This window comes from Trichosurus vulpecula, chromosome 7 (genome assembly GCF_011100635.1).
Source record: "Trichosurus vulpecula isolate mTriVul1 chromosome 7, mTriVul1.pri, whole genome shotgun sequence".
NCBI lineage: Eukaryota > Metazoa > Chordata > Mammalia > Diprotodontia > Phalangeridae > Trichosurus > Trichosurus vulpecula.
The window spans coordinates 35,681,904-35,696,607 of record NC_050579.1 but is presented as its reverse complement, the minus strand read 5'-3'; the positions used below and the strand labels follow the sequence as shown (position 1 = coordinate 35,696,607).

Here is a 14,704-nt window from a genome sequence, read left to right as displayed (position 1 = left end):
AAAGGGACCCCACCTGGGTCCCTTTACCCTTTCCCTCCAATTCTCCTTTGAGGGTCACCTCCCTCCACAGCCACTCCCTCCCTCTCTCTGTGTTCCCCCTGTGCCTTGTAGTCTCTAGCTTTGCCCCTGCCTGCCTGTGCCCAGTGGCACCTTACTCCTCCTAGGGGGAGAGGAGCCAGGAGCCAGGTCTCCCTCCCCACTTCCATCTCTCCTCCTCTCCCTCCCTTCAGCCCCATTGTCGCAGAGACTCGGGAATTGTTGCTGGTGAGACAGCAGGTTTGTTTGCTCTAGAGCCCTCGGAGAAATCACAACAATCAATGGGCAGCAACAAACTGCCAGCAGCCGATGCATCGATCCTCCAATCTCAGGTACAGAGCAATTTGTACGGTGCTAGAGGAGGCTGACTGCCCTGGGTAGACAGCTCCCTCCCTCCCTCAGCCCAAGCTGCCCTGGGCCTGCTGCAGGTGGTGGGGGCCAAGAAAGGTGGGGGAGGTACAGTGTGAAATAGGTAGGTGGTTGGGGGCGCTGTTATCTGGGGAAGAGAGGCTGAGATAGAAACCACCACCTTCATTAGCTAGGAAGAAACCGAACCCCAAAGAAGGGCAATGGATTTGCTCTGGTTCACCCAGAGAATTTGGAGGCAGAACTGGGAATCAATCCCAGATTTCCTAACTCCCAGGATGATGTTTTTTCCCAACTTTCTAAGGTTTTGAAGAGGGAGAAGCTAAGGTAGTTTCTGTAGCAAGAAGATCCTTGTGTCTATCTTTGTCACTCTGGTCTAAGAGGAAACAAACCAACTCCAGCAGGAGAGACTCAGGTTAGACTTCAATTAGTACTAACAGGTGGTTCGCTGTTATGGGTGATAGAATTATTGGAGCTTGTTTCTTCTGGGGTCTTTATAAACAGATTTGGTTCTCTCTGTGGGATTCAGTCAGGAGAATAGGAAACTTGCTTGAGGTCTTTGGAGTTTATAGCCAAAAAGCTATGGCATCTCCTTGTGTTGGAAGAATGACAGGGTTGGTCTCAAGCTCTGTAGGCTAAGCCTGAAATTAGGATAGCATGCTATTAGCCAGAACCCAGGCACCTTGACTTCTCACCCTATCCAGGAGGGAAAGCATCCCTCTTCCCATGCCAACGCTCTTGAAATGGGTTAGTGGTGGGGCTTGCCTTCTACGTTCTTGCTGTGTGACCTTGGGCAGACCATTTAACCTATCCAGACTCCAGGTTCTTGATGTGTAAAACTAAGGGGCTGGGCTAGATGGTGCTCAATTTACAGTACCATGTGAAGTGAGGGGAGGACCAGGGATAAAGTGGGCACTGTGGAAGGCCAGTGGGAATATGGCCATTGTACTACTCCCAATGGTCCCCATTCCTTCCACCCAGGAGTGGAATGGAGATCCTCATTTCCAGGGACAGGCTGTCAAATGAGATAATATATATGAAAGCATTGGGGTAAAGCATAAAGCAATATATACACTCAAGTGATTACTACCACATATTGTCTCTAAAGGTAGCCATCATTAGATTCTGCTGGGTATTAGTCATTTGTCTCTATCTGACTGTAGCCTCCTTGAGGGCAGACACTGAATCCTGCTCCTCAGTGGCTAAGCACAACACCTTGGATATATAGTAAGTGCTCTACCATGTTGAACTGAATCACTGTTATCACTATCCTTCAGTCCACACTGGGCTCTCTATAATCCTTCCTCTAAACTCTGGCCTCTCCACATGTCTTAAAGTAAGGTACAGTGGAAAAAACACAGGTGTTAGAAGACCTGGGTTCAAATCCCAACTCTGTCATTTACTACCTGTGCACCCTTGGGCAGGTCACTTGTCCCCTCTGGTCCTCAGTGTCCTCATCTATAAAATGGGGGAGTTGAACTAAATCACCTCTAATATTCCTTTTTAGCTTTAAATCTATGATCCCTAGATAGAGTCTATAGTGGTGCAGTAGTCAGAGTGCTGGCTTTGGTGTACAAAGACCTAAGTTCAAATCTTGCCTGAGATACTTACTAGCTGTGTGACCCTAGGCAAGTCACTTGACCTCATTTTGCCTCAGTTTCCTCATCTGCAAAATGTGGATAATAATTCTACTTACCTCACAAGGTTGTTGTGAGGATCATGAGATAACATATGTAAAGCATTCTGCAAACCTTGAAGTGCTGTATAAATGTTAGCTATAAATATTCTCCCTAGATCCTTTCCAGATTTCTTCCTTCCTCCTAGAATTGGACACTTTCCCTGCTCCTCCCCCCTGCCTTTACTATGCCTGTTTCAATCTCTGTCTTGCTCCAGCTGCCTTTGGAGAATCATGGGATCTAGTACTGGAAGGGACCTGAGCAGTCATCTTGCCCGGGGTTACACAGGTAGTAGTGGAAACTCTGGGTTTCCAGCTCAGATTCTGACTCCAGATCCACTATAACATGCTGCCTTGATTCCTGTCCACCTTTGAGACTTCAACCTTTCTTATCAAAGTCAGCAACACTGGCTGCTGCCCTCCCACCCCCCACAGGCTCTAGAGAATCAGTCCAAGTCTTTGAGATGAATGGAGGATCTCAAAAGTGGAGAACTAGAGTTTGAGTTGGGTGGGAGTCAGGACATCACCAGACTCCTATTCCAAATCTGCCTGCTTTACTGACAAATTTACAATAAGTCTCTGAATCTCACAGGGCTTGAAGAGACCTTAAAGGTTATCTAGTTTGTTCCCTTCATTTTGCACATGAGTTAACTGAGGTCCAAAGAGGCATCATCATTATAGATAGTTTATGTCAATTTATGAATTAAAAACACTTATTAAGCAAAGCTAAGTGCTTGGGATACACAGAAAAGTAAAAAAAAAATGGTCCCTGCCCTCAAGGAGCTGACCTTCTAGAAGGGGAGACTAGAAATCAAGTTTTTTCAGTTCCAACCAGTTCACTGATAATTCCACTACTTCATAAGAACAACCTCAGGCTTCTCAGCTCTTACCCTCACTTTGGGGCGACTGAGGTTTGGAGGGGACATCAAACTCAGGGGAAAGAGGGCAGCCATTAAATAGTCACTGCGCCATAGGAAGTCTGCCCAGACCTCCCTCTTGTCCTCCTCACCCAAGATGACTACTCCTCCCCCTAGCTGAGCTCAATCACAAAGCTCTGGGGGGAGGCCCCAAGCTGCTGAGAGATAGAGATCTGATGGTAGAGAGAAGATGGAGAGACAGTGTCTTCGCTGGGTGGGAGGGAGAGAAGAGAGGAAGAGTCAGAATTTGGGCTGCTTGCTTTCCCTAGACACCATGGAAGGAGGGGGGACTGACTCGGAGAAAACAGTGGGAGCCTGGCTTCTAATTAAGTAGATTACCAACACAACTCCTTTCTCTCCATTAAGCACAGATGACGGAGCTGCTGATGCTGAGCGTGAGCAGGTGCCGGAGTCCCCTCCGGGAGCTTTCTGCCCACCGATGCCTAAACCCAACCACCAGAATGGGCCCCAGGAGGCCAGGCAGCCCACACACTCCAATGCCCAGCCCTGACGGGACCCAGGGCCCAAAAGGGGTGGGAGAAGCATACCAAGGAGCAAGCAGGCTGCTGGTGCCGCTGCATCACTCATTCACATCTACTTTTGGCAGAGTTCTTTTTTTAATGGTTAGACTGTCTCACCAGCATTGATTCCCTTTAGCTACTGTAGTTCTCCCCTTAGCTGCTTTTCTCCTCTCACACCAGTACCCCATTCAGATTCTGCTCCTTTCTTTTTAATGTCCCAGAATCCCTGTCTATCTCTGTGTAGGGTAGCCCTCCCCACATCCCCAACCTCTCTCCTTCTTCTACCAGGTGCTTAGGCTCCTTTAGTCAGCCCTGCATTCCTTGGGAGTGCAATCCAGATCCCACTCCCCAAGCTTTCTTCTGAAATCCTCATCAGGGATGCCCCACCCCCCCAGCTTTTCCATCCCAAACACACTGATTCATATGTCTGGCATTTTCATCTACATCTCTCTCATTTTCCAAATGTTAGGCTAAAATACCCTCATCTAAGGTGACAATGGCATGATCCATGGAGGTGGGGGGGGTAGCAAGAGTCCTTAGACCTTCAGGTCCCAGAGCCCTGGGATCGTTCTGGAACCTCCTAGTGCAGTTAACACATTGGCAAAAAACCTGCAATTACTGTTGGGCTTTGTGACAGCCCAGTCAAGAGCATTTAACTCTCTCCGTATTGTGCCCAAAGAGAAGGGGTGAGGTGGCCAAGAGGCTCTTGGCTTGCAACCTAAAGAAAGCACCCCTTGTTTCAGGCCTTAACCTCCAACATCTGGGAGGTAAGCCACTAAGCCTGGCCTCACCAGTGCTCATCTCTGAGACTCCAGGTTTTCCAAGCTTGGACTAACTTGCTGGTCTGTTGAAACGGAAAGAGCGGTGGCTTCAGAATCAGAGCAGAGGGGCTTCAATCTTGATTCTTCTATTTGCTGTGTGCCCTTGGGCAAACATTTAACCTCTCTGGGCTAGTTCCTCAGTTCTGAAAAATGAGGAGGGTTGGATTAGATTACCGCCAAATTCTTTTCTGCTGTAAATTTTACGATCTGGGAGTAGGGTGCAACGTTTCTTCTCTCTACCCTTCCCCACAACACACAGAAACATCCACAGAGAAAGTGGCGCTCAAAGTGGGGGAAGTTCCTTCTTCAAGGTCACCCTGATAGGAATTGGCGGGTAGCAGGCCTTAGTTGCCTGGCCCCCTAACCCCCACAGCGAATTCCCTGTCAGCTTCGAGCCGCTACCTCCCTTGTTCACAAAAGAAACACATACGCACACACAGAGTTTAATTAACTTTATTGATATTCAGAAATTAGGAGAATGACTAAAGGTAATTGCTCATTAAAAATCATTACACCAACGCAGCAGGCAGTCGGGCGCCAGCACCTCCCCACCTGCAGAGCTCTCTCCCTCTCACCGCCCCCCCCCCCTTCCGCCGCCCCAAAGCCGAGGGCCAGGCGCCCGTGAGGTGGACGGGAGAACTGCGTTCTAGGCTCTCGGCGAGCTCGCCGCGTGGCTTAGCAGGAGCCTGCCCCCGTGGGGTTTTCACTTTGCTGTCTAAGGCCTATGCTTATTGTACCCCCTCTGTTCATCCCATAGGGCGTAGGAGGAGATCCCAGACAAGGCACTGGATATCAGACCTTGACGGAAGCCTCTTGGTGCATAGCCTGAAGGGCTTCGAATCCCTCTTTTAAATATAATTCAATTAAAAAGCATTTATGAAACGCCTATTACATACAAGGTACTGGGGATACAGAATCAAAAAAGGAACGGTCCTTGTCCTCAACGGGTAGCTAGGTGGCACAGTGGAAGGAACGCTGGGCCTGGAGTCAGGAATTCCTGAGTGCAAATTCCGCCTCAGACACTTACTAGCTTCAGGAACTAGCTGTGTGACCCTGGGCAAGCCCCTTAATCCTGTTTGCCTCGGTTTCCTCATCTGTCAAATGAGCTGGAGAAGGAAGTTGCAAACCATTCCAGTATCTCGGTCAAGAAAACCCCAAATAGGGTCAAGAAGAATTGGACACGACTGAACAATTGATGCTTCCAGTTTTTCTTGCCCTCAGGGTGCTTCCTGACGAATTCATAGGCCTCTTTGGCAGCCTGGTGAAGCTTATGGGCCCCTTCTCAGAATCGTGTTTTTAAATGTATAAAATAAAATACTTAGGTTCACAAAGAAAACCAATTATGTTGCAACACAGCTATCAAAATATATATTTTTTTAAAAACCAAGTTCATGGACCTCAGGTTAAGAACCCTGTTCCAAAAATCTCTAAGTGACTTGTACTCCCTGGCAGAATGAGCATGGGAGAATAACTTTTCCTCTTTGGGCATCAAATTTTCCTTCTGTAAAAGAAGGGCATCTAATGTCCTATCCGGCTCTAAATTCTATGGTATTATAGTACTAAGATCCTCTATAAGGAAAGGGGCTGAGGATACAGTCACACCGTCGGGGAGCAAATGGGAAGCTCCAAGGGGGTTTAATTTCTTATCTAGCCCTGTCTTACCTACTGCGGGAATAGCCCACGCAAAGGCCAGAGGAAAAAGAGGGGTGGTTTGGAAAGTCTAGGCTCGGCTGGGATCCGAGCAGTCCGAGCTCCGCCCACGGGTAGGACAGACCGCTCAGCAAAAGTCATATTAACCCAAAATCAAAAGTCAGCACGACAGAATCCCCCGCACGACTATTTAAAGGCCTAATGAGAAGGGGTGGAGAGGTTGGAGCGCTGACTTTGCGCTTTTCTGGCTGCCTCCAAGCTGGCCAAACCCCGGAAAATAAACACTCTCAGTTAATAAGAACTCCAATTCCCCTAACCTAGGAAGAAAGCCTCGTGGAACATTTTGGAGCTAACGAGGGCTCTCTGAGCCCCCTTTTAGTACCACGAGCTAGTAGAAATGTAGACCTGAAGACACCTAACTCCTTTCCGTCTCCCTGGATGCCAGCTTCACCTCGCTTTTCCCCACTCCCCTCTCTCCGAACACCTCCAAGGACCCACTGTATCCAGCTGGCACCGGAGGTGCCAGGGAACAGAAAGTCCATCTAGGCTGGAGGAAATTGAGGTTGGATTACTCTTGCCCATTTTTGAAAAACAAGAAAGGGGCAGGAAGGGACCAGGAATCGACTCCAGGAAGAGTCTGGAAAGGAATACGGGACGCAAAGGCTCAGGAGGACAAACGGATCCGCACACACAACCCACTCAGATAGCGGAGGTTCTCAAATACATCAGGAGCGAGACCAGCTCGCGCTCGGAGGGACACACAGACACACACACGCACAGATTACACAGAGGCACACTGGCACACGAACCGCTGGCGTTCAGCGGCTGCCAGGGCAAAGGGGTAGCAGTGCGAGGAAGAGAAGCTCGGGAGAACGTGGCGCTCGAGAGGGCTGGAGGCCGGCAACGAGACAGGAGGATCTTGATGCCAGAGCCCCCTAAAGTGGGCGTGTGTGGGATGCCATATAGTGGTAGTCGGGTGGAGGGACAAAGCGGCCGCTCCTCCTCCCCCGCCCAGTCCTGTCCAGGACCCGAGTCTTCTCAGCAGATCGGCCATCAAAGCCCGGGTTAGCGGGAAAAAGCCAGGGTTGTCAGGGGATACTGAGGTTACAGGCTTGTAATAACGGGGACTCAGCCTGGATATTGCCCCTCATAGGGGCTGGGCCCGTGTACGGGACGATTTACCCACCCAGGACAAGGTATATGCGTGCAGTCTAGAGCCTGAGGTCCTGCGAAGACACGCCTTCTCCAAGGCTACACAGCAGAGAAGCCCACCGCTTTCGCTCTCCATTCTGGGCCGCTGCCCACTTTTGCCACGGTTTCCCCTATCCTACCAAAACCCCACACCAAACGCTTTATCACTCTCCTGCGTCCCCCAAAGAACCAAACCTGCCCGATAGTGGTCCCAGACTAATGGGGTTGGTCTTTCCCGGGTACGCCCTGATTTCTCCCTATCAGAAAGCTCCAGATTCTTTGTGCCCCGAAGGGCCCAGTCAGACGATCCCTCTCCTCGTACCCAACCAACTGGGTGACTGCTGGTGCTCAGGTCTCTAAAGAGCTGGTCCGTGTTGACAAACACCCTCTTCCCTTTCTTCGCCTAAACCCTATCACTCCATCTACACTGCTCCTTGGGTTCCCCGGCCCTCGCGCCCTCTCCCGGAGTTGCAGGGGAGAAGACTCAGGTGTCTATGGACTCTGATGGGAAAGCGGTCTGGGAAGGATTAGTAGGTGGATTAAGAGATTAATCAGAAATGAAGCCGACTCTTCCCTTCCCTTCGTCTCCAGAAAACCTCTTAATTCTTTTTTCAGCTGGGCAGGGTAGTTGTTCCCTTCCGCCCCACGCCAGCACCCTCACACTGAAAGCTAACTTTAGAGAGGCCTGGGTTCCAGTGTGTGTGTGTGTGTGTGTGTGTCTGTGTGTCTGTGTGTCTGTGTGTCTGTGTCTGTGTTATGGGGAGAGGGATGCTGCTCTCCTGGACCCTGTCTTCTCGGACATCTGAGGGGGAGAAGTGGCTGGGCGGGAAAAGAGAAGAAAGGGTGCTAGGAGCCAGAGGGAGACTTCTCCCATTTGTATGCAGCACTGGTTGCTCCCATACCCGGGAGAGCGGAACCGGGAGGGGCGGAGGGAGGGGGCATGAGGTGTAGACGTGATGGGAAAAAGGGTGCACTGAGAGGTGAGTGAGTGAGTGTGTATATGTGTGTATACGAAGGGACTTTAAAGAGGCAAGATTTCCTCCAGTCGCTCGGGACTCGTCCCGGATCCTTCTTGGCGTCTTCAGTGCCAGGATCTTCTATTGGGAGCCCTGGTGTGGAGGTGGAGATGGTGATGGAAAGGAGGTAGGGGTCGGGAGCGGGCTAGGAAGCTCGGCACACTCTCCTCCATCTCTTCCTCTCAATCTTTTTCCTGGTCTTTCTGCCCAAGAGCTTTCTTCCAGAACACATTCCCGCCCCCCCCCCTTTTCTGGGGAGAGCTTCTGGGCAGATGGGAGGAAGATGGGGAACGGGGTGGTGGTGGTGGTGGCTTGGAAGACTGATGTGTTTCTGTTCTGGATTGCAGCGAGCTGGGGTGGAGGGAGGACGTGCTACCAGGACCCCCTTTAGAGCTTCTCTCCCCCCCGCCCCCATACACCCCCCCCACTCACACACACACACACACACACACACACACACACACACACCTCCGCAGTATGGACTGGAGAGGTTTCGGGATGTGAAAGTCGGAGCTGAAGTTTGGCGCCAGAGGTTTAGGGGGAGAACGCAAGGAAGCTTGGTTCTAGAACGGCGACCCCAGCTCTCCAGTGGGCTCTCTTCCTGGAATCCCTCTGAGTCCAGCATGGCTCAATACCCCGCTTCTAAAGCCAGAAAGGGGGAAAGGTAGGGAGTAGGGTGGCTGGCGGGGTGGAGAGTTGGGGGGGTGGCGTGACGAATTGCAGCAGACCCATCTCCTCTGATTCATGAAAATGATTAAATGCAAGGTCTTGGCCCGGGAGGAGGCGGCAGGAGAAGGGCAGTAGACAGCCTTCCCGCCTCAGTTCGCAATCCCCAGCTCCAAGGCTGGCGGCTTAATGAGAGAAGCAGCTCGGAGGGCGCTTTCCTGAGCTTCGGGGCGCGCAAGGAGAAACAACGCTTAAAAAGTCCCCTATTGGTCCCTCGCCTGCCCTAGCCTAGGATCTCCGCTCCCCGCTCCCCAACCCCAAGAGCCTTCGGGACGCTTGGGTTTGCTTACCGTGAGCCAGAAGCGCCAAGAACGAGGGGAAGAGGATGATGCCAGGGGAGCGCATGATGCTGGCCTCTGCTGCCCGCTGCCCCTTGCCCACGACGGGGAGGGGAGTGGGCTCCGGAGAAAACGGGTTGAGGGAAAGGAGACTCCCAAGTCCGGCTTTCTGGGAGAGAGGAGCCGGGGCTGCCGCTGCCGCTGCTGCTGCCTCCAGCGCCTGACGGAATCAGCACCAGGGCCAGCGCCTATCGTCGGCGCTGGGGATCGCTGGAGAGGTGGTGATGGTGGTGGGGAGGGGGGGGGGAAGCCGACAGCTTACCGTAATGACACGAGGAAAGGCGCCCGAGAGAAAGCTAGCGAAGGTGGGGGATGTGTGTGTGTGTATATGTAGAGACTGGGAGTTCGGGCCACCAGCCTCAACCATCTTCACGACGTTGAGTGGAGGAGAATACTCAGCTAATGTGAGGACAACAGTTCATTCACTTCCTCATCCACGTCCTTCTATCGCCTCATCCAGGACATACTGGTTGCCCTATGGCATAGGAGTTGGGGGGCAGGGGTGGGCGTGGTGGGGGGAGACACTTGGGATTTCTAATCCAGAGCAGAATGATAAATACGGTTCTATTACTAAATAGCCGTGTAACTGTAAGGAACGCCATCTAATTGTCTGGGCCTCAGTTTCCTCTTCTGTAAAATGAAGAGCTTGGATTAGATTTCTTAGGTCCCTTCCAGGTCTAAATCTCGTGCTCCAATAATGTGGGAGAAGGAACTGGGCAACCACGATCCCCTCCCAGGGACTTTGGGTCAAGAAGGGTGCTCCGTCAGACTCCTCCATTTGCAGAGGCAGTTGGCAGGGGCACTAGTGCCCTTGTGGCAGCTCCCATCTCGGCCGATAATGAAGATGGCTTTTGAGCTTACAAAGGGACAATAAATTATTACTTTGCGCTCAATAAATGCCAAGGCTCCAGGCAGCTGCATCAGCAGCAAACTGTGCTCACAGAAAAGCTTAATTATCCTTATATTATAGTTAAAAGCCAGTGGCATCCGTGTTGAGGAGACACATTCTTTACTTGGCAGGCAGCAACCTGGTTAAGGCCCTGGGCAGCTAGAGACAAGATCCTGCATCTCCAACCCGAGTCCCTACCCTGGAACAGTTACATGGGCAATGGGAATCACTGCCTCCATTCTACTGTACCTCCTCAAGCCTCAGTTTCCTCATCTGTAAAATAAAAATAATAATACTTTTAGTAGTCATCCCACAGGGTTGTTATGAAGAAAGTGCTGGCTAAACCTTAGAGTATTATAGAAATATGAATGCATAGTTATAGGGATATAGCCTGAATCTGCAATTTCATTGACATAGGAAACTCCCTGGTGAGGTCTTGCAGGCCAGCATCTTCTCTGCAACTTACAGTCTTAGAAAATTACCTAGATCACTGGGATATTATGTGACTTGATCAGAGTCACACATCCAAGTATGGATCAGAGCCCAGGTCTTCCTGGCTCTGAGGTCAGCTCTCTATCCAATACAACAGGTTGCCTTTCAATAGATTTAGAGCGGAAAGAGACCTTGAAACCTTAGGTCCACCCCCTCATTTTAAAGATGAAGTTTAAGTAATTTGCCTAAGGTCACACTGGTAATGAGTGGTGGAATCGAAATTTAAATCTATGTCTTTAGCCTTCAAATCTCATACTCTTTTCATATATTCCTACCTAATTGTTACTACTATTACTGGGGTTGTTCACTTGTTTTTTCAGTTGTGTCTGACTCTTGGCAGAGACAGTGTAATGGTTTGCCATGTTCTTTTTCAGCTCATTTGATAGATGAGGAAACTGAGGCAGGCAGGGTTAAATGACTTGCCCAGGGTCACACAGTGAGTGTCTAAGGCCAGATTTGAACTCAGAAAGATGAGTCTTCCTGACTCCAGGGCCACCATGCCATCTATTTCACCACCTAGCTGCCTACTCCTTTTAGTACTATCAAGCTAGCACTTAGCACTGTGCCTGGCACATAGCAGACACTTAGTAAATGCTAGTAAACTTGGTGTCTGGCCCCATGACAAATCCTAGTGCAAGTCCTGATAGTGGAAAGTTGGAAGGGGATCATAAGATATTTTCTCAAGCTCAGGTGCCATTAGACTCCGGTGGAACCACACTAGCTTTTATGAAGGGTTGAAGGATGACCTGGAAGGGAGTCAGGGAATAATATCCTTCAAGGGCCTAGTGATGAAGTAAGGTCAAGAAGTCACTGAGTCTGGGGAGCAATAGCCTGACATGACTGTGGTGACTGAGCTGAGGCAGGAGAGTTATAGTAGTTACCATCATAACTGACATTTTTTCATGGTGTTCCAAAAGTCTTAATGTAAGTTTTAAGCTATTAAAGCTTTAATAAACTTTAAGTAAGACTTTTGGGACACTGTACGTTGCTTTAGAATTTACAAAGCACTTTACATGCTTTATTTCACTTGAGCTTCCCAACCATTCTAGGTGGGAGGTACTTCAGTCATCATTATCCCTGTTTCACAGATGAGAGCATGGTATTGGAACAAAAGTCTCCAAGCCCAGTGCAAGGCTATATCTACTAGGCCATTGACACCTTTAAGTGGATCGCAGGTTCAAGTGAAGAGTTTGAAAGGGGTTTTTTTTGCTACAGGTGTCAGGCAAGTCATTTTTTTTCACATGAGAGTATCCTGCATGTGTTTGTAGGAAGAAGGGAAGATGCCAGTAGGCAGATAGATAGATAGAGACATTAATTAAGTGCTTGCTATGTGCTAAGCACTAGGGGTTCAAATTCAAGCCAGATAGTACCTGCGCTCAAGGAGCTCATATTCTAACACATAAAAGGGACCTGGAAGAGGGGGTACTCCTGAGTGGAGGCATAGATTGGAACTAGAGATGAAATCAACAGGACTTGATGAATGATTTTGGATAACTGGGCTGAAGGAGAGGAAATGAGGTAGAAGCTTGGTTTCAGGCAAGATGAAGTGAAGCTCCCTTCTCAGAGACCAGGGGAGTTCCAGGGAGCAGAGTCTAAGGTTTAGTGGTAGTGGTGGTGAGGTGAGAATGATTGCTGGAATGAAGGCAGTAAGGTTTGGAGTGATGGCTGGGAGATACTGACAATGAGAGAGAGACAGAGGTCCTATGGTCCTTATACTGGTTATAAAGTTGTAGTATAGGAGATTCATAGGCCTTTAAATTGAGACATGAATTGGGTGGAGAAGCCTATGGGTAATGTTCCAGATTCAATAGTCCAAGTTTGTGGCAGATATAAGACTAAACCAGGGATGTTGGTAAATGTTTAGTAACAGATTCTCAAAAACTTTTATATACACATGGTACGATACACTTGTAAATTTAATCTGCATTATTTCCATCACTTTAAGTCTAGAAAAGCAGCAGAACAATAAATCAATCACTGATTTGTAGCATTTGCCAATTTCTGATGTGTTAATTCTCACACTGAAAAGTTACCAGTTGACTTTCTTGAGCTGGTTTGAGCTGGCTCCAGCACACCCCTAGATTAAACACATATCCATGAATGAAAGAATATGTAAGTCTCCCATTGTATCATGCCCTTCAGGTACAGGGGAAAGAAAGTTGAACTAGGAGTCAAAGTTCAAATTCTCAGCTCTGATAGTTACTTTCTGTGTGATATTACTTCTGTTATTTCATCTCTCTGGGCTTCATTTTCCTAAAATAAGAGTATATTCTAGCAATGGGGGATGGCATGAGCAGAAGCCCTCAAGAGGAAGTGAGTAGTCTATAGGTTGGCTACATGAAAATGAGGCAGATTTATGCTTTATCTGATAGGCAAAGGGGAGCCATTTAAGGTTTTTTTAGTAGAAGAGTGATCAGTGTTGCGCTTTAGGATGACAGATTTAGAGTTGACAGGAACCTCAGAAGCCATCAGTAAAGTCTCTTCACTTTATAGATTAGGATAATGAGTCCCAGGAAGGTTAGGTGTTTTTCCAAATTCCACACAAGTAGTAAGCATGAGCAGTGGGATTTGAATTCAGATCTTCTGACTCAGAGTTATTGCTGTATACTATTCTCTCCTCCCTCAAGATGACATGAGTAGTAGCATGAAGGATGAGACTGGAGACCAAAAGGAAGGCTATTGCAATGACTCCAGGTAAGAAGAGATGGGACCCTAGACTACAATGGTAGCAATAGGAGTGGAAAGGAGATGTTTCCGAGATGAAATCAACAGGACTTGATGAATGATTTTGGATAACTGGACTGAAGGAGAGGGTCCAAGATGATTCTGAGGTTTCCAGCCTGACTGGGAGGATTGTGACAGAAGTAGAGAAATTGGGGAAGGTAATAGATTTGTGAGAAGGGGACGAGCTGATGAATTCAGTTTTGGGCATGTTAAGTTTGGGTTCATGGTTTAAAATGTAGATGGAGATGTATAATTGGAATTTGAAACTGCGAAACTCAGTTCTGGGGAGAGATCAGGGGTGGAGAGACAGATTTGGGAATCATCTGTTTAGAGGTAATAATGGAAGCCTTAGGAGTGGATGAGCTCACCGAAAGAGTAAAGGGAAAAGGAGGGCTAAGGACAGGACTTTGGGGTCCTTGGGGAGCTTGGATTTAGTGGGGCCAGCAGAAGGGATAGAAAAGAAGCAGTCAGAGAGGTAGGGAAACCATATGAATTGAATGAACTCAGTTCCTTTGCCATGCCATCTCTAGACCATCTCAGACCTCAGTACTTGCCTTTTCCACAGGCTGGATTCAGGTGGATTTGTTTTATAGCTGAGAGGAAAGGAATATAGTGCTCCTTACCCCTCCCTGTCCCCCCCTCATTGGCCCTGACTTAGAAGCACTTATCAGAGATTGCTGCCACATTTCTAGAAACCCCTTTATTCTGAATGTCCTTCAGCAGTTTCTGACCCCCACAGCATCCATCCCATTCCGTCAATTTCTCCAGATCATCTTCCTCTCCCCCTTTGTGGCTCAGGGGAGCTGCTTTAACAGCGATAAAGAATTCCATGCAGCAGGCAGGTGGCGTGTAGAATTAGCCAAGGGAGACGTTGGGAGATGATTTCTGGACAGTCACTTAAAGGAGGAAAGAAAAAGGAGACAGAAAGCATGAGGGTGGGAGGTGGGGGTGGTGGTGGGTAGCAGGAAGGGGGAGAGAAAAGCAGACTCCAGATAGAGAGGGCAAGAGAAAGCAAGACAGGGATGGAGAGGACAGAGCCTCATCTGTCAAGCAAGGGGCTTAGACTAGATGTTCCCTAATGTCCCTCCCAGCTATATTTTATGCATCATAGGATTTAGACCTGGAAGAGACATTAGAGAGTATCTAATCTGATTCCCTTGTTTTACAGGTGAGGAAACTGAGGTCCAGAGAGATTAAATCACCTGCCCAAGGTCAGACAGAAACAGAGCTGGGGATTAAAACCCCGTCCTATGATTCCACTTCAGCTTACCTTTCATATTATAAAAATGGAAAATAAAAGAGATGGGGGAAGAGGAATGGAGGGTTAAACAGCTGGGTTACA

The 14,704-nt window shown here is 48.8% G+C and overlaps 1 protein-coding gene across 1 annotated transcript in view; it reads right to left on the bottom strand.

Annotated features, from left to right (window-relative positions):
* Positions 1-9,381, bottom strand: part of SEZ6 (seizure related 6 homolog) — a 76,210-nt gene extending 66,829 nt beyond the window's left edge. Inside the window, exon 1 of the mRNA XM_036765982.1 lies at positions 9,210-9,381. Within this exon, the coding sequence (XP_036621877.1) occupies positions 9,210-9,264 (55 nt within the window). The 5' untranslated portion in view covers positions 9,265-9,381. The remainder of the gene's footprint in view (positions 1-9,209) is intronic.
* Positions 9,382-14,704: the final 5,323 nt, after the last annotated feature.